At 39.5% G+C, this 21052-nt stretch overlaps 1 protein-coding gene across 1 annotated transcript in view; it reads left to right on the top strand.

Moving 5' to 3' along the window:
- The window catches only part of LOC136882247 (sphingomyelin phosphodiesterase), a 106702-nt gene that overhangs the window by 19704 nt on the left and 65946 nt on the right, over window positions 1-21052 (top strand). Inside the window, exons 4-5 of the mRNA XM_067154800.2 lie at window positions 7897-8071; window positions 13087-13220. Of these exons, the coding sequence (XP_067010901.2) occupies window positions 7897-8071; window positions 13087-13220 (309 nt within the window). The remainder of the gene's footprint in view (window positions 1-7896; window positions 8072-13086; window positions 13221-21052) is intronic.

Genomic DNA, 21052 nt, shown 5'->3' on the forward strand with positions numbered 1-21052 from the left:
TTTTGGTCGACATACACACGTATTTGAGGCTCAATGTGCCCTCTCTCTGTTATATTCCATAACATTTCTCGTTTAGGCAAGTTACTGAATTCATATGCTCAGTCGTAATGTAAATAATATGTGTTTGTACTTGGGAATATATTACCGCATTTATAGGTATCATGAATGCATTTGATCAAGATCACCGTCATAAAACATATCATAATATTCTCGTACTGGAATAATGCATCTACAATTGACATATAATCCCGTCATAAATTCAATTCTACTTCAATGAATTCCACCCATACCTTGGTTTAACTCATCTCCGCGGTGTGGTCAATTTCACTTACCTGTATCCTTTCACATAATTCCTTCCCTATAATAAGTGTGGCATGGCATATCCTAAGCTGCAGGCACCCCTTGGCCTCTACGTAATACATTAATAAACCTTCGCATTTCATATACAACAACATACTTCGTCGAGTTACCACTATTGTAACCATATTTCCATATTCACTTAACATCTTAATTATCATAGCCTCCATAACAACATGTCGCGATTATATTCACTTTACCATGTCAAAATGCCACAATTCCTTTCTTATAAACGCATTTCAATATCGGTATTTATCATAACCCTAAAGCTGAGTTCAATGCACTTATTGCGAAGCAAAGAGTACGTAATTCTATGCATTTATTACCACCGCGCATACCAAACGTGACGTAGACATATAGCATAACCAATATGAATTCATTGCAATTCCTCAATGTGTCATTACAATCAGCTGTTATTAAAGACACTTCTTTCAACTTGTAGTTACTCACGAGTTATTCTGACCAATATGTGGTGATGTATATATATAACATACAAGAATCTTATTCTACACTGCTTAATCGTATTACTATGGACTTAAATATCTCACACATCACTTTCATTATTCACTTGCACTTTAAATTCCACGGTTTCTATAACCAACTTATCGGCACATGCCAAAAGCACCTGTGTACGCGAACCAAAAACTATGTAATTAAATAATGTAAATGACTTAGCTCGCTTATCGTTACATCTGGTCCAGCTGTTCCGCCTCCACTCGGATGTAGTTAGCTCTGCGGTCAGGTCATGGGTTGATCGCCTGGTAGGTCCTCGGCCTCCTCATCATGGGTTGGTCAACTGGTTTCCCATTGCCTTCCTCATCATGGGTTGGTCGTCTGGTTTCCCATTGCCTTCCACATCATGGGTTGGTCGTCTGGTTTCCCATTGCCTTCCTCATCATGGGTTGGTCGTCTGGTTTCCCATTGCCTTCCTCATCATGGGTTGGTCTTCCGGTAAGGATGTACTGCTCCCCAGCTTGGTCCACCATGCGTATTTAGCAAGCCATCATCATGCTACTTCTGTTAGGAACAAAAATGCAGATTTCAGAGCAGTAAATAGCCATGGTATGTTCCATTCGACGATAATAATTCCTCAATTGTTATTTCTTTTTGCTGCTCTCAGAGGTGAATTTAATTTCGTCGGGTTTAAGTTCTGCGTATATATATCTATATCGGCTGCTTCTTGCAAATGTCGAAAAATTGTTCTTCTTCTCTTGAAACAATACCAAGGTAGTCTTCTTCCCGTTAGAGAATCTTTCTCCTAGGTTACACTTGCTTCTTCCTTGTAGAATGTAGCTCAGTTGCTGTCGAGATCCTCCCACGCGTATTTCGTCGTATCTTGCTTATTTTTATATTTTTTATCAGCTCTTCTTCGTCGGCTGGTGAATTATGTCGTTTCTTTTACAACTACGATCCCTTTTTCTCAAGTACCTCTACTAAATCTTGCCGTCTTCTTCAAATTACGTAGCGCATTCGCCAATTGCCTCTTCACTCTCCGGTGAAATTTTTTAAGATGGAGTTTTTTTAAACAATCCGTTGTCTTCTATTTTTTTCGTAAAACAATTCACTTGACAGTCCACTGTCCGTAGTGCCTTCAATATTTGACCGTTCCGTGACGTGTATGGCCTTCAATAATATCGCATTAGATACCTATTCCTTGCATCTTATAGATCAGATGGGCCATACCTTCACTCGGCACCATTCTGAAAGCTGTCTACGAGATGTAAATGGGCACAAGTTTATCAACTCTTTTCAAGAATTTGGTGGGTTAGTCTGGTTTTTGGAAGCCTCTTAACATGTCCATAAAATTTCAGCCTTCTTTTCCTGAAGTCTGCCGCAATATTAGATAATTTTTCTGTGGTTTTCCGGGATTGGAGGCGGTATCCTTCTTCCGTGTGTCTTAGTTCTAAAATTTTCTTCCACATAGTTTGCTCTTCTTTTAGGATATTTTCGATTTCGTCCTTTTTATGAAGCGTTAGATTTATTATTATTATTATTATTATTATTATTATTATTATTATTATTATTATTATTATTATTATTATTATTATTATTATTGTTGAGGCTCCGTGGCTCAGGCGGCAGCACGCCGGCCTGCCACCGCTGGGTTCTGTGGTTCAAATCCTAGTCATTCCATGTGAGATTTATGCTGGACAGGTGGGCCAGGTGTTTTTCAGGTACTCCGGTTTTCCCTGTCATATTTCATTCCAGCAACACTGTCCAATGTCATTTAATTTCATCTTTCAGTCATTAATCATTGCCCCAGAAGTGTGCGACAGGCTTTGGCAGCCGCCACAGTTCCTGTCCTCACCGCTAGATGGGGGCTTCATTCATTTCGAATGGCTGGTAACAGGCTGTGGATTTATTATTATTACTAGCTATATTACCCAGACATTCTATCGTTTCCTTTAGGTATTTTATTACCTGTTAATTATGTGTGAAGAGATTTTTTGTAGATTTCGTTATTATGACGTTGACTGATTAAGAACTATTTTGTAGTTTAGAAGTTTTTGTTGTGTTTAATTTCAACTCTTTCTCGTTAGATACAATTTTTTTCCTTTGCAAAGTGCCCCAATATAACTCAGCGACCATGGAAACTATGGATTCGACACTAATATTGGTCGTTTCTGATTATTCTTGTACCTCATTCTCTCCCTTAGGTTCGCTAGAAGGTGTTTTACTCCTCCAGTAGCTTTTCTAGATAGTAATTCATATTTGTACTAAGTTTGGTTGAGAGCTATTCTGGAAGATATTGTACACACGTACATCTACAATTTAAGTAATTTTCCCTTTCACAACTTTTACATTTATGAATTGTATTACTTATTTCAAGTTTTTTTAAATGTTTTATTAATTGTGACTTTGATTGATTGTTTATGAGCTCTTTTTTGTAAATTTTTAAATTGAAATACAGTATTGTTATGTGTATAATTGTACGTTCTAGCTTAAGATTATTTTGTTTCTCCATAAAGTATTTCCTTCTGGCAGCCCAGATAGTCTGGGAAGTAGTTGATCCTTTCAAACAAATATTAAAAATAAGTACATTATAGATATGATGTACACGATTCTAGTTGTCACTGGGACTGTCACCAATCAGCCGATTGACACCAAAAACTGTGTAAAAACTTTAATCTTGGTCAATGTGGACATTTTCTTTATCACCCATTCTGAATCACCATGCCGATGGGTGCTGAACTTGGACTTAAATGACGTCCAGAGTACCACTATTAATCTCATTGATCCCAGAAACTAGGGATTCGACACTAATATCAGCTGTTTTTGATTATTTTACTTGTCATCCCCTCCCCCAGGGGTGTCTAATCCCTATGGTATCTTTTCGAGATAGTAACTCATAACCATACCGAGTCTGGTTGAGAGCTGTAATGCGGTTTGACCTTCAACTTCAAGGCATCCGGAGTGTCGGTATTTATCTAAGCAACCCCGAAAACTATGGATTTGGCAGTATTATTCGTCATTATTGATTATTTTTTAGTATCATCTCCTCCGCCAGAGGTGCTAGGGGTGTGTTACCCCACATCATTTTTTTCCAGATTGTGTAGTAAGTCGTGTGTACCAATTTTAGTTGAGAGCTATGCTGGAATATAACACATACATCAATAGTCTCGGTCATTTTGGACATTCTGACTAGGCTTGAACTATGACTTAAATGGCATCCAAAGTGTCACGGTGTTGGGGGAGTCCTGTCCCCATAGTCATTTTTTGTTTGTTTGTTTGTTTGTTTGTTTCAAAGCTATGCTAGAACATGCATTCACCCAGGATATTGGGTATTTTGGATATTTTTCTTTTCACCCCTTCTCACCCCCGTGCCGATGCAGATGAATATGGACTTAAACAATGACTGAAGTGTCACTATTCATCTCAGCGATGCCAAAAACTATGGATTTTGCTTTAATATTGATCGTTTTATATTACAATTTTACTTCATCCCATTTGCACTCCGACTCAGAGGGGTGCACACACATAAATCCATAAACTGGCCCATTTTGGACTTTTTTCAGCCCTTCTCACTCCCATGTCCATGGGGTCTGAGCTTGGACTTAAACGACATGCAGAGTATCACTGTTCTTCTCAGAGACCCCGAAACCTATGGTTTCGAACTATTTTCGATTATTATTATATATGTCACCCCCTCTCAACCACAACCCCTAGGGGTGGCTTACCCCACAGTGCTTTTTCTGAGACAGTCATATGTGTAGCAGAATCTATCCTTTGCTTAACCTACATTCAAGCGCGTGCCTTCTTCGAACATCAGGTCTGTATTCTACTGGAGAATCCTTGAGTTAACATTGCCATGGTTACTTCATCCATTTCCTAGAGTGGGGAAGTGTGATGCCAATATCTCCAAAATGGTTGGTTTTAGGCCCTTAAAACATGTTTTCATGGCCCATAGCACCTGAACGAGTTTTGTTCTACACGTCGTGAGGCTCAAAATGAGCTTTGTCACGTCCTTGTACGGCAAATTGAAACTTTTGCCTATATTAGCCTATATTAATGTGCCAAGAGTAAAACTCTTGTTATGACTAGAAGGGAGAAAGAAGGGAAAGGTCAGATTAGTCTTGCAGACAAGCCCCTGGAAGTAGTGGAAACGTTTAAATACCTGGGGAGTGAATTAATAGAGAATGCTCGACTGGATGCTGAGATTAGTAAAAGGATTCAAGCTGGAAGTTGTTTCTATCATAGTGTAAGAAACATGTTATGGGACAAAGATGTGCCAACGGAAGCAAAGGATACTATGTACAAGATGTATTATGTACCCATAACAACTTACGGACCAGAAACTTGGACAATGACAAAGAAGGATGAGAGTCGAATACAGGCAGCCGAAATGAAGTTCTTGAGGAGTGTGATACAGAAGAGTAGACGAGACAAAATAAGGAATGAGAAAATCCGGGAAGAAATTCAAGTGGAAAAAATGAATGATAGAATAGAGAAGAGCTGACTAAGATGGTTTGGGCACATAAAGCGAATGAGTGACAACAGAATGCCAAAAAAGGTGATGGAAATGCAAATCCAAGGAAGGAGAGGCCGTGGATGACCACGATTGAGATGGGAGGACACAATCCAACGCAGTATTATAGAAAGAAACCTGGACTGGGACACAGTGTTGGAGGAGGAGTGGTGAAAATACCGAAGAAAGTGGAGAGGAACCATATTTGCCCCTACCCGGCTACAGCTGGATAAAGGAAAATGATGATGATGATGATGATGATGATGATGAATGTGCCAAAGGGCCTAAATCTAGAGAATGGGGAGGGATGTTAAAATTTCTTGTAGATGGGTCTTAAAAGTTAAGTATAAAAAATTTGGTTCAAATTGGTGGAACAGTATGGATTTGTATAAGGTACATACACACAGACAGATAGACATTCTGCTTTATATATATATATATATATATATATATTTATTTTCATTTTATGGCCTTCATTGTACCACTCTAGCCAACTTTATATGAAAAATTTTTAAGTTTCCTGTTAACTCAGTACTTCTTCATTCTCTTGGATCTTACCTTTCTTTCTTCATCGTAAATCACTCTTCCTATTGTCTGTTTGGTGATTCTGATTTGCAGTCTAGTTTGTTTGTCTGTGAGTTTCCTTATTTTGCCAGTTTTGTTTCTTAGGTCTTCTGCTGTAATTTGTAGTTCATCCATATCTTCCTTGATTTCTGTAATCCACTTAATGTTGCACTTACTATTCCATAATTTCTTCTTCTTCCTCTTCTTTCGAATAACCCATTTGGAGGGTACGATGAATCAACTTTGGTTACTTTTCATTGTGTTCAATTTCCTTTGCTTTCAAATTTCCTTCATCCTTCGAGAGTGTCGTTCCTTCTCATTTTGAGTCCACTAGTTGTTGGTTTCTTCCGCTCCTGAAACACTGCCTTTTGAACTGCTTCTCTAAAAAGTGTTCTGTTTTTGATTGTATCTGTTTTAATTCCAGCATTTTTCATGTCTTTCTCAATTTCAGTGAATCATGTGGATTTAGATATGTAACTCTTCAGAAGGTTGAAGATGCGCTTGGTTAACCTGTTGTCATCCATTCTGTAAACATGTCGAAAAAATTGTAGTCTTCTTTTCCTCATTACGTCAGTTAGTTTTTCAATTTTCAAATATAGCTCTCTCTTTGGTCTTAACCTGTATTCTGCGTTATTTTGTTTAGCTCCCAGTATTTTTCTCAAAATTCTTCTTTCACCCTTCTCTAGTTTTTCAAGATCTCCAGTTCTTGTTAGTTTAAGTGTTTCTGCCGCATATAAATGTTCAGTTCTGACTACTCTTTGGTAGTGTCCAGGATAAGGATTTTTTGTTATATAGAATTTTTGTCATGTGAAACATCCATTCCATTTTCTGCACTCTAGTTTCTGTAGCTGTTTTTCTTTCTTTTGAGCCATTCCTTATCCACTCTCCTAAGTATTTAAAGCAATTTGTTTTACATATTGTGTTGCCATGAATTGTCATATTTTACAGAACATCACTGATGTTTGTCATGAACTTTGTTTTTTCAAATGATATTTGTAGTGCTATTTTAGCTGCTTATTTTTGTAATTCTCTCATTTGTTCTTGAGCATTATCTAGTGAGTCAGTAATCAACGCCATGTCATCTGCAAAAGCTAGACAATCTACAGTGATTTTATTTGGATTTCTTCCTAGTTGAAAACCTTTAGTATTGATGGCTTTCCTATATTCTCGAACTATCTTATCTAATGTGCAGTTGAAAAGCAGAGGTGACAAACCATCTCGCTGTCTTATACCTGACTTTATTTCAAAAGGTTTAGAGAGTTCACCCCTAAATTTTACTTTGGATGTTGTGTTTGTTAATGTTGTTTTATTATCGAGTCCTAATTCCTTTATAATGTCAAGTAGTGCATTTCTGTCAATTGAATCATAGGCTTTCTTAAAATTCACAAAAGTAACTACAGTACATATTTTCCTCATTTCTGTTATGTTCTTTAAGTTTAATATCTGTTCAGCACATGACCTTCCCTTCCTAAATCCTAAATTTATTATTATTATTATTATTATTATTATTATTATTATTATTATTATTATTATTATTATTATTATTATTATTCAGTTATTTCTGATGTAGTGTACTTGGTGCCACATACATGTGAAAATAAGCAGCAGAAATATCTTTCTGTGTGTAGGGGCACCAAATAGCTTTACTCACCCCTGTATGGAACTAAATAAGGCCATAGAGTGCGTTTCAGACAGAGAATTGTGGAGTGTATAGTTTATTCACAGAGGCTTCCAGACCGACCACTGTAAGGCATAACAGTCTATAATTAATATGTTATTTGTATTCTTCTTCTTCCTCTTCTTTCTGATGGGGCCTGCTAAGGACCACGTACCAATTTCAACTCCATTCTTCATGTTTTGTTGTTTTCTCTTCTGTTCCTTACAATATTCTTTCATCTTTTCACTTCTTTCTGTTTCTTTCTGTCCTCGGACCACTTCGCACTAGGTTTCTTGTTCAATCTTCCTTGGAATCCTTCCATACTACATTTCTATTATTATTTATTTTGTAGTTGGATTACAAGAAGTTTCTCCAGAACATGGACAGAGAATTGGAGGTCGGAAGACAAAGTAGTCCTGGCAGAAGAAGGCAAGTGGATAAGGCATCATGGCTCTTGGAATTAGTTCGAACTGTTCCTGAGGTGAACATCTACCGCAAGGAGGAGAAATGTAATGCTTGCAGAGCAGGTAGGTGTAAGGAAATGCTGTGGTAACTCATATCCCAAACACTGTCTCTCTCATTCATAATTTGTTTTCACTCTCCACTCCACTTTTCAGTTTGCAAAACAATGACTTGAAGATTTTTGAAACAGCTGTAGATATTTTCTGAAATATTCATATTTTTTGAAAGAATAAATCTCCTGGCACTCTGGCAACATGGCGATACTTGCTCTAGTCCAGTTTTGCAGGTGACACGTCCGTTACAGTACTCTCATGGTCACATACCATACTAGGTTTGTCCACACGTTGTGGTCCACAAAACATCAGTCCATTACTTTTATGTCCAATTCTTTTGTCCACTTCGCTGGAACACACACTGACTGGCCAAAAGTCACGGGAAGGGGTGTCTCATTAGAAAATGTGCCGTGTATGATCCCTGAGTGTTGTGGCTAGCTGCGGCATAGTTGATCAGTCTGTCACGGACACCTGTGCCGTGAAGTTGGCAACACGTCGCGAGTCAAGCAACTTTGAACGTGGGATGATCATCGGCACATGGAGCATGGGTGATAGCATTGCGGAGATTACACGCGAATTCGGGCCTCCGAGGTCAACAGTGTCGAGGGTGGATCTTCAATATTGCAGAGAGAATGTTACCACCTGCCTAAACTGCCGCACGGGAAAACTACAGCTGTTTAACGAACGGACATCACGTTGTCTCCCCAGAACCATACTTGGCACTCGACAGACTACTGTGATTTTTGGTAATGAGACAAAGTCTCTCATAGTGCATTGGCACTGCTGGTAGCTCCAAGTAGCCTACGCAGTGGCCTCTATGGTATGCACTAGTCATGCGTCTTGGTGGGTGTGCTATTTACCAACTGATGAGCTCAACTTAACACACTGGGGTGAAATGTTGCCAACCGGGAATGAGTTAGCTGGAAAATTTATGATGCCCAGTAATGGACCATTTATATTGGTATTGTAAATTTATGATGATATAGATGTTGATTCCCATAGCGAATCTGAAATATTTATTCTGAATGAGTAAATTTATAATACCAATATAAATGGTCTGTTATTGGACATTATAAATTTTCCAGCTAACTCATTTCAGGTTGCCAGCGTTTGATATTATAAATTTACTCATTCAGGAGAAATATTTCAGATTCCGTATGGGAATCAAGATCTATATCATCCGATAGCCAAGCAGGCATCAATTTTTGGTAAAGAGACAAAGTTTCTCATAGTGCATTGGCACTGCTGGTAGCTCCAAGTAGCCTACGCAGTGGCCTCTATGGTATGCACTAGTCATGCGTCTTGGTGGGTGTGCTATTTACCAACTGATGAGCTCAACTTAACACACTGGGGTGAAATGTTGCCAACCTGGAATGAGTTAGCTGGAAAATTTATAATGTCCAATAACGGACCATTTACATTATTGTAAATTTACTCAGTCGGGACAAATATTTCAGGTTCCCTATGGGAATCAACATCTACATCATCTGATGGCCAGGCAGGCATCAATTTTTGTTAATGAGACAAAGTCTCTTATAGTGCATTGGCACTGCTTGTGGCTCCAAGTAGCCTGCGCAATGGTCTCCACAGTATGCACTAGCCATGTGCCCTGGTTTGTGTGCTAAGTACCAACTGATGAGCCCAACTTAACACACGGGGGCGAAACACTGGCAACCGGGAATGAGTTAGCTGGAAAATTTATAATGTCCAATAACGGACCATTTATATGGTATTGTAAATTTACTCACTCGGGACAAATATTTCAGGTTCCCTATGGGAATCAACATCTACATTATTGTGGAAATACTTCATAGCAAGTATGGAAGTGCCGTATTTAAAAAACCTGAAACCTTGATTCTGTCAATGACATTTACAATAGAGAATGCGATCAAAATTATATCAAATGAACTTTCCAAATGTACATTGATCTACAAGCCTCCAGACTCCAATATCTCCTTCAAAGAACCAGTGAACTTTAGAAACCAGAAAGTGAATTTTGTGGTGGATAATTTTAATTGCCACAGTACCAAATAGGGATATGAACACAGTGATGACAATGGAGATTTACTACAACACTGGGCAGATGATATGGAACTCTCTCTTATCATGATAGTAAACTGTCACCTTCTTTTAACAGTGGCCGTTGGCGAAGATGATATAATCCAGATTTGATCTTCGTCACTAATAATATAGCACAACAGTGCAGCGAGGGAGTATGCAACCTAGTCCTCAAGTGTCAAAACAGACCAATCCAATGTCGGTTTCACTCCGCTCTCCGACCTCAGTATGTTCCCTTTTGTCGCAGATACAACTTCAGAAAAAGCAGACTGGTCAAAATTCTCTGCTGTACTGCATGATATGGTTCAAAACATCAAACCAGTTCCTGAAGCGTATGAACAGTTCACTGAGGCTGTTAAGAAAAGTTCTCATAAACCTATTTCTCGTGGATGTCGCACCACTTACATCGCAGGTCTTAATCTGGATGCAGTCTCACAACTAGAGGATTGTTACATGCTATTGGAACAGAACCCAATGGGTGAGGAAACTATTAAGGCAGCACATGCCCTCACTTCTCTAATAGCCTCATTGTAAAGTGAAAGCTGGTCAAAATTAATGGAAGAATTGGATATGACGCAGAGCAGTCTAAAGGTCTGGAGGCTCCTAAAGAAGCTGAGCAGAGATCCAACCATGAGTAACACAAATCCTTCTGTTACAGCCAATCAGATTGCCCACCATCTTATCACGAATGGCAAAATAAAATTAGAAGCCAAAACCTGGAAAACTATGTGGAAGGTACCTGCAGGTAGGGATGAAGAAACATCTGAGCTCATGCAACATTTCAACATTACTGAGTTGGAAAATGCAATAATCAAGTGAAAATCAGGTAAAGCTGCGGGTTTGGATGATATGCGAGTTGAGCAAATAAAGAACTTTGGAAGGAACTTGAAAGAATGGTTGCTACAGTTTTATAATAACTGTGTACAGATGTCCAAGATTCCAAAAGTGTGGAGCAAAACACATGTAATTGCTGTTCCAAAGCATGGAAAGGACAGCACGGACCCCAGGAACTACAGACCAATATCTCTCCTGTGCCAGTTATATAAGATTTTCAAAAGGGTGATACTCAACAAACTCATCCAGACTATCAATGAAAACCTCATTCCACAACAGGCAGGCTTCAGACCAGGCAAGAATACTGTTGCACAAGTTCTCAACCTCATGCAGTACATTGAGGACGGTTTTGAAAATCGAAAAATTACAGGGGTAGCTTTCATTGACCACAGTGCTGCATATGATACAGTGTATACTGCTTCACTCACGAAAGATTCAAAACTTACCAGATTGATGTCAACCTTGTTGCAGAACTGCAGATGTTTGTTGACTTTCAAGGACAAAGAAGCAGATGGAGATCACAGAAAAATGGTTTGCCTCAAGGAAGTGTACTGGCTCCATTGCTATTTAGTATTTATACTATGATGAACCACTCCCTAACAAAACAAGAAGTTTCATCTATGCAGACGACCTTGCACTAGCCTGCCAGAGCGCAACTTTTGAAGAGGTAGAACTTGTTCTTGACAGTGTTTTGAAGGGATTAGGCACAAATTACGAGGATAACCATCTAAAGCCGAATCTGCCAAAATCTCAGCTTTGTGCTTTCCACCTCAAGATCAGAAAGGCATCAAGGAAATTACATGTCTCTTGGAATGGAAGCCTCTTGCAACATTCTTTCACCCCAAAGTATCTAGGGGTAACAGTAGAAGACTCCTTCACTTCCAGAAAACACTGTTCCAACCTCAAACTCAAAGTCAGTGCCAGAAACAACATCCCGAGGAGGCTGAAAGGTACAAACTGGGGTGCAAAGCCACAAGTTCTTAGAACCACTGCATTGGCTCTGTGTTAGTCTGCTGCAGAATACACATCCACTGTGTGGTATAGATCATCCCACGCGAAGACTTCTTAAACAAAGCCTTTCTCATGGACAGTTGAGATTTTCTTCTGATGATGCAGAGCACAGTTCTCGGCGAAATGTAAAGAATTTCAACTTATTTTCTTGACACGGCATAAGCCCAAAAGCCTATATCATGCCTAGTTTTATTATTATTATTTTATTTTAACTGTAAATATTAAGTATGCTTCTGACATGAGTAAATAAAATATGTTTAAAAATTCTAGTTACTTTCAAACCAATTTTTTCTGTTTAGTATTTGTCCCCTTCCCTCTAGAAAGGGTGTTGAAGATTCTTGAGGTCAGTCTCTTATTGTTCATTCTGACTGTGTGACTGTAGAAGGTAAGTCTCCTCCTTCCCATGGCTGATTTAATACTCTATAAATGTTGTAAAGCTTATTGTTATGCCTGAGTCTGTATTCACCTCCCTCTTTAATGGGGCTCATGAATTTTCTCAAAATATTTTGTTCTTTCAATTCTAAATTTTAAACTTTCTTGTTTGTTAAATTATTTTGCTTTCAGAGTTTGCTTGAAGATTATTATTTAAGGGAAGCACTAATCCCTGTATTTTTCACTCATTTATTTAATATTCTTGCCATGTTGCTCTGTTAAATAAAATTCAGGAAACTCAATCGTCAAAATTTACCAATGTTTCGCCCCAGTGTGGCATGGGCTCAACAGTTGGACACTGCACCTTCCCAAGACACTAGCCGGCTAGCACACCAGTAACAACACCACTGTAACCTATACATGTGATAAGTACAATGCAGTGCTGACGTACTAGGGGAGAATTGCATCTCCACTTGCCACATATGCCCTCCTGGGCTAGCATGACCAAAAATATGGCTTCCGATTGAGATAGATAAATAAAATTCAGGAAACTCAATCGTCAAGCGTGCTAGCCGGTCAGTGTCTTAGGAAGGTACGGTATCCAACTGATGAGCCCATGCCGCACTGGGGCGAAACATTGGTAATTTTTGATGTTTGAGTTTCCTGAATTATATTTATCTATCTCAATCGGAAGCCATACTTTTGGACCTCTATGAGGCTGACTGACCGAATACCTTGTACTTACTTCCCAGGACTTGGCCTAATGCTCCATTATCTGCGAGAAAGTGCCACTACAGACGAGCTGAAGATGATAGGCTACAGTTTCTGCGTCAGTATCAAGATGCAGACACCGAGAATATGTAAAGCTGATATGGATATCTTTATGGTAGGTAAAGCCGAGACAGTCATTCACAATCTTCCTAAATACAGCACTACAAAACCTTATTAACCGAGTAGCGAGTATAGAGTATAGAGGCATAACCAACTGGACGCGAGTAGCGGGTGGCTCACCGAGCCCGCTGTACGGGATACTTGTCTCGCTCCACTCTCCCATCCACAGCTGGCTTGGGACGTTAAGGGAGGACAGGCAGAGTTTAATTTTATTTTATTTTTAATGCAAATTTAGTCAAATGCTTATAATCATATTCATAGCACTTTTTATTCAGGCAAAGCTTTGCATCCTTCTTTTAGAACCACAGCTTTGGATATGGCACTGTCTGAGTTAAAAGCTTGTTTTGTTTGTTATTGTAAATTTTATCTTTAGTTCCCATTAGTTCAATTTTATTAATAACATATTATATTTTTACAAAAACATCAACTTTGAGTTACATTTATTTTACCTTCATTAACTTGCAAACATCATATAACAATATTTTTTAGAAGTTCTGACGGAGTAAAAATCTGTGTTGCTGTATATTGTAAATTTTATCTTCGGTGACCTGTATTTCAGTTTTATCAATTTCATATCATAATTTTGTATACACATTAATTTCAGATTACAAATAGTTTATGTATATTCATTTGCATGTACAGTTAACAATTGCTTTTAGAAATTCTTCTGCGTGTGATAAGTTTTGAAGCAGGGAAAGGCACATAATGTTACATTGTATTCCTTACAACACATTTTCATCTGCTTCCTCTTCTTCTGCACTTTGCAGATAATAGAAGTTCTATATGTACTCTACTCATCAGGAATATGAGGTCTTGCTGTCAGTCTCAAGGGAAGAAACTTAACATGCTAGCGTTGTCCACTAAACATTTCAGTCCAGAATTAGCTGCATCAAACTTATGTTCCTTTGGATTCAGGTTCTTATTTTCCCAGTTTAGTTTTGTGCTTGGTATTTCAGGCACCTGATCTTCATCTTCAGTCAAATCATCGAAGTAGGCCAACCTTTTAGACGACAAAACGGTAACTGGAGTAGAAAACGTGCCTGAAGTAGAAGGTGTGATTGAAGTCGTTCCGTCACCAGAATCAGGTGACAAATCACAATCACAGTCATCTTCTTCAAAGTCGCTACCCAATATGAGGGCAAGAGTTCCTCAGCAGTATATCTTTCCTCTGTCATCAGCCCTTTCACAATTTAAGGCAACCGAGAGCTAAGTTGTGAACCACAAGCACGTCAGCACTAGGCGCAATGTGAGTAGCATACCGGACACATTGCTTTCGTCTTCCAACTGGTTACTCCTGTCATCTGGTGATCATAGCCATAAGTATAGACTCCCAAGTCAGCCTCCTAGGCCGAACTTCCCCGGTGGTCTATCGTAGCAAAACGGAAAACAGCCAAAAGACACGTGACATCTACAGCAGTCGATCGGAGTGAAAAGGTTAATAATTATTTTAGAAGTTCTAGCAGAGTTTAAAACTTTTGTTTTTTTATTATAAATTTTGTCTTTAGTTACCTTTATTTCAATTTTATTAATTTACATAATAGAATTTTACATAAATATTCATTTCAAATTACAAATTGTTTACATACATTAGATGGCATGTCATGTTCTGATGTGTGATATAATATTAACCAGGAGATCTCAAGGATTGTCTTGGTTGCCATTATTTCGCTGCTGACTTAGCACCACCCAGAGGACACTTGCAGGGTAATTAGAAAGTTAAACCTGCGGACTTGAGCAACAGACAAAATAAAAACTCAAAATAACGTACTCCAGAAACATCATAGGGATCCTCTGCATCAATACTTCAGCACTGGGGTTGGTTTACCCTTGCTCTCCAGCTTGGATGAACAGTACTCACACAAGACTTGTTAACACACAGCTCAGCCATACCATGCATCTTATAATCGACACAATCAGACCTACACCTACTTAGCCACATACCACCTCCTTCTATGCGGCGGGAAAGAGAACTTGTACGGGAGTACAAAAAGCTACAGAAAAATCATCACCTCCCTGTTCATGCAGACATTCCAACCATCAGTAAAGGAAGGTTTCGCTCTCGTCATCCACCCCTGGAAATCACAAGATGTTAGTTGACAAAAGGTTTAATATTAATGACTGCTGGAGACAGACATGGCAAATTAAAGCAACGATGGAACAACTTACGAGGGTAATCCCAAAAATAAGGTCTCCTATTTTTTATGAATACAGAACTCTGTTCGTGTGGCTGTTGGTCACAATATTGTGAAGAGTGTTTCCCGTGCTCGCATATAAACATGCGCACGCCGCGCTGAGGCACTCAGTCTTGGCTTGGCAGCCGTTGAGAATGGAGCTCCCGTTGGATGTTACCGCCAAGTGCATAGATGTCAAAAATGTTCGTAAGTGGTGTAGAGAGTTTGCAACCGTTCGGACTGAAACTCATGACAAACAAAGGAGTGGGAGACCGTCAATTTCCGTTGACACAGTCGTGAAGGTTGAGCAAATCATGCGTGAAGATCGGTGGATCACCCTGGATGATCTCTTAACTTTGGTCCCTGAGGTTTTCCAAAGTGCTGCTCACAGAATTTTTAACGGAAAAGTTGAAATACCAGAAGGTATGCGCAAGATGGGTGCCAGTACCAACGACGAGGTGACCTGAACAACATGGTGGTGAGCTGGTATGACATGGGCATACGAAAACTGTCACAGTGCCTACAAATTTCATCGAGCGAAATGGTGATTATGTAGAAAAATAGCTAAATGTTCAAGCTGTAAAATGATGTAAACCATTGCAGAAATAAACATGTCTATGTATTTATAAAAATATAGGAGACCTTATTTTTGGGATTACCTTCGTATGATATATCGACCAAGCCACCTGGCTTTGAACTGTCACGCAAGAAAATAACTTCTCCAAGTTGTGACTATAACGCAGAAAAGCAGATTGTTCACCATGTAATCCAAGAATGTCCTCTGAGAGCTTTCCCTGGTAATCCAACAGAGTTCCTAGTTATGACGGTGGAATCAATAGACTACATTTGTGGCCTGAATATTAGTTTGTAATTTTATTATGAGATAATTATTGTAAATATTAATTTTTTAGTGATGTAAACATACACTAAATAAATAAATAAATAAATAAATAAATAAATTTGCATGTTATAAGTTAACAATCTTTTTAAAAAGTTTTTCTGTGTGGGATAAGTTTTGAAGCAGCGAAAGGTGCATAATGTTACAATACATTCCTTATAACACATTTTCGTGTGTTTCCTCTTCTGCACTTTGCAGACAACACAAGTTCTGTACGTACTCCACTCCTCAGGAAGATGAGGTCCTGCTGTCAGTCCCGAGAGAAAATGAAGCCTTTCACAATTTCATAGTGACTGAAAGCAAAGTTGAGATGCACTAGCACTTCAACACAGAGAAGTAACGAGGCAAGAAATGAGTAGGCCTAGCATAGCGGACACATTGCTTTCTTCTTTGAACTGGTTACTCCTGTCATCTGGTGACCACAGCTGTAACTATAGACTCCCAAGGCAGCCACAAGAGACCTCCAAGGGTGAACGTCCCCAACAGTCTATTGTCGCGAAACTGAAAACAGCCAAAAACCGGCTGTGAGGCATGGCTCCACCACAACTGATACAGCAGTTAACCAGAGTGAAAATGTTAACCTGATCCAAGAGACTGGAAATTCAAGAGTTTGTGTTTAAATATAAAAGTATTAAAAAACATCCAAATTATAGAGTTTTACAGTACAGTATTTTTTAAAATTATTTTACGCCCCATTGGAGCACTTTCATCAATCCATTAACATTTAAGTCTTAAGAGTATTAGCTACAAATTTGGCTTATGTTTCTTCTTCTGCTCCTAAAATTTCTTCATTCTTTCCAACCTGGCTGCCCTTTCTTCATCAGTTATGATGTACTGTTTGCGTGTAAAATATTTGGTTTTAGTCTCAAGTCTCTGTTTCTCAGGATCCTCTTCTCTTCTCTGTCTTTAATTTGCTACATTGTCAAGCCTAACTCAACTAAATCATCTTGGACTTCTTTGAACCAATTATTCTTGGTTTTACTTTTCCAAAAGTAGTTGAAAAGATGTTTCAGTACCCTAGTTTCTGGTAGTCTTGATATATGGCAGAAAAATTCAACCGCCCTTGTCTGCATTGTGTCTATTATTGACTCAGTTTCCTGGTATACAACTTCATTAGGTAATAATCACCATTGTCCATCTACTTGGCATTTTTTTTGTTTATGACTGTTCTAAGGATTCTTCTTTCTGTCTTCTGTAATTTATCTGTTGTTGATTTGGTGTTCAAATTGAATAGTGTTTCACTAGTTGCTTCAGGTTTAATAATGGAGTTGTAGTGTTTGAATTTTGCATTTATCAAGAGAGATCTCTTCTTGTAGATAGGCTAAGTGATACGTGGTGCTTGTTTCAATTTAGTTGTTCTAATTTCTACTGATACTTTCTCATTTAAGTTCCAAGTAATAATCTCCCCAAGATACTTCAATTTATTTACAATCTTAATTTGTTTTTTATTATTCAGTGTGATCACGTTTCAACCTTGAAGGATGGCAACTTTTCCATTTTTTCAAGTAATCTGACTTCTGCTGCTATTTTTTTGAGTTCTTCAATTTGGTGTTTAGCCTCTTCCACAGTATTTGGAAGCAGCGCAAGGTCATCTGCAAATGCCAGGCAACTGAGTTTGATATTTTTGCCAATCTTGATGTTTGGTTGGTATTTCTTAGTCCACACTCACATGATTTTCTCCAGTGTGCAGTTAAATAGTAAAGGTGAGAGACCGTCACCCTGTCAAAGTCCAGTCTGGATTTCAAACGATTCAGACAACTCCCCTCTAATTCTGACTTAAACATTTAGTGGACAATGCTAGCATGTTAAGTTTCTTCCCTTGAGACTGACAGCAGGACCTCACCTTTCTGACGAGTGGAGTACATACAGTGCAGTAAATGGTTTACATTACATAAGCAACTTTTAAGGTACTCACAAGTAATTTTGGGGAGAAAAATTGAAGAATATTTCCCTATCACTCAAAGGAATGAAAGTGTCTTGTCACTTCACGATCAACTGCATCCATAGCTTCAGTAAACACAGTGTGACTTTAGGAGTGTCCGGCTCCATGCTAAATGGTTAGCGTGCTGGCCTTTGGTCACAGGGGTCCCGGGTTCAATTCCCGGCAGGGTCGGGAATTTTAACCATAATTGGTTAATTTCGCTGGCAGGGGGGCTGGATGTATGTGTCGTCTTCATCATCATTTCATCCTCATCACGATGCGCAAGTCGCCTACGGGTGTCAATTCAAAAGACCTGCACCTGGCGAGCTGAACTCGTCCTCAGACACTCCCGGCACTAAAAGCCATACGCCATTAATTATTACTTTAGGAGTTGCAGTCGGTAGACGCAGAGCGGGTCTCGGCCCCTGAGTGGCCATGGCTGGTCCATGGTCCAACAGCTCTGCACTCTGACCGGCCAACAGAGCAGAGGAGGGGTGGCCACGCCTCTGCATTCGGGAGACGGGACAGGGCTGGACCTCATGGCTGGCCCCAAGGATTGGCTGTCCTGAGAATGATTTTCCATGGTTTCCCATTCTCCTATATTAAGGCGAATGCCGGGACAGTTCCTAGTATAGGTCACAGCCGCCAACCCCATCGCCTTCTCTGAGCATCTCCTTCACCGTAACAAATCTCCCGGCCTGAGAGATGGCGTCACCGTCTAAGAGGCCCGCCTCCCCCTTCAGGGAGGAATGAAAACATTTTAGTAGTAGTAGAAGAAGGTGTTGCAGCAAAACATTCTAAAATATTTGAGACTTTATTTTTCCTGGCAGCTAGGCAGAATTGTATCGTCCTCCTGATCTCTATCACTACCTCAAACAATATCAACAATAGTGTTCTTACGATTCCCACCAGGTGTCCATGATCATTCAAGCATTAAGTCTATATGGTCTGACATGGTTCGAGTCCTGTTGTTGGAAAAAAATTACCATCAGAATGTTGGCCAGGAGGGTAGGAGAGGTGATGGTATAAAATTTCTAATCACTAGATTGCGTGCAAAGTGTCTGGATTCAATTCCAAATGTCCTCCTCATTGACTTCTCATTCCACTGTCTGATGTCCATTTCAGAACATTGTCTAGGTCTTCTTAAAGCCACTCGTAATCCTGTAAGTTACTTTTCTACTCTAGAGAGTAGAATGTCATGTGCCTTATCTGAGATTCCATTTCGGTTCTTTACTCATATCATTTCCATCATAATCATTTCACAGTTCCAGTTCCCAGTGTACTGTTAATGAGCCTCCTCCATTCCATTCTATTAATGTACATATTCTTCTCCCTGACCTCTGCTATTGTTGATACCCTGTCTTTGATGTCCATATTAACAATGTCCATCCAAGTGGTTTTAGGCCTTCCCACCGTTCTTCTTCCTGTCACCTCTCTCTCTAGGTTCAGTCTGGCCATTCTTTCTGGTTCCAACCTCATCACATGTCCGAACCACTGTAGTCTAGAATTGCTGACTCGATCTGGTAGCGATGTCTTTATACAACTCCTGATTCCTTACCTTGTCCAACTAAGTTTTTTGTATAGTGGCCCTCAGGAACTTCATCTCTGACAAGTCTCGCGAGGTTAGGGTGCATGTCTCAATACCATATGTCAATATTAGTAAAAAAGTAGCTGTTGAACATGGTTAACTTTGCCTTCTTTGGAACTTTGGTATCACAAAGAAGCATCTTCACTTGTTGGTAGAAATGGGAGCTCTTTTGCACCCTATTGTTTATCTCCTTTGTGACTAAGCCGTCGCTTGAGATTATGCTGCCGAGATAGGAGAAGCTTTCTAAACATTCTAGCAGTTGGTCTGACCTCTCTGCTCACTACCATCACTACGGTCTTAGTCATGCTGATGTTGAGGTTGAATGCTTCGAACTTGGCTTTCCAAACATTTAATTTTGATTGAACCACCACTTCTTTTTTTTTTTTTTTTTTTTACTATTTGCTTTACGTCGCACCGACACAGATAGGTCTTATGGCGATGACGGGACAGGAAGTGGCTAGGACTGGGAAGGAAGTGGCCATGGCCTTAATTAAAGTACAGCCCCAGCATTTGCCTGGTGGGAAAATGGGAAACCACAGAAAACCATCTTCAGGGCTACCGACAGTGGGGTTTGAACCCACTATCTCCCGAATACTGGATACTGGCCGCACTTAAGGGACTGCAGCTATTGAGCTCGGTGAACCTCCACTTCTGACTCTTCCCAGATCACAACATCATCTGCAAAGACCATGGCTTTTAATTCACCTAATGATGTTTCTTTGATGGATTTCATGAAGAAAAGAAATGAAATGGCGTATGGCTTTTAGCGCCGAGAATGTCCGAGGACAAGTTTGGCTCGCCAGGTGCAGGTCTTTTGATTTGACGTCTATAGGCGACCTGTGCGTTGTGATGAGGATTAAATGATGATGAAGACGACACATACACCCAGCCTCCGTGCCAGCGAAATCAACCGATTATGGTTAAAATTCCCGACCCTGCCGGGAATCGAACCCGGGACCCCTCTGACCAAAGGCCAGCGTGCTAACCATTTAGCCATGGAGCAGGACATGGATTTCATTATTTTGTCCATCACAGTGACAAGCAGTAGTGGTGACAGTGCACTTCACTGTTATACTCCACTGTTGGTCTCGAACCAGGATGAATAACCTCTGCCAACCCTCACACAGCTTGTACAGTCCTCATATAACATCCAAATTTTCCTCACTAATCCTTCAGGCACATTTCTCTTTCTTAGACAACTCCAGATCTTTTTTCTTGTCACACTGTCATATGCTTTCTCGACATCCAA

The sequence above is a fragment of the Anabrus simplex genome, chromosome 10 (assembly GCF_040414725.1).
Source record: "Anabrus simplex isolate iqAnaSimp1 chromosome 10, ASM4041472v1, whole genome shotgun sequence".
Taxonomy (NCBI): domain Eukaryota; kingdom Metazoa; phylum Arthropoda; class Insecta; order Orthoptera; family Tettigoniidae; genus Anabrus; species Anabrus simplex.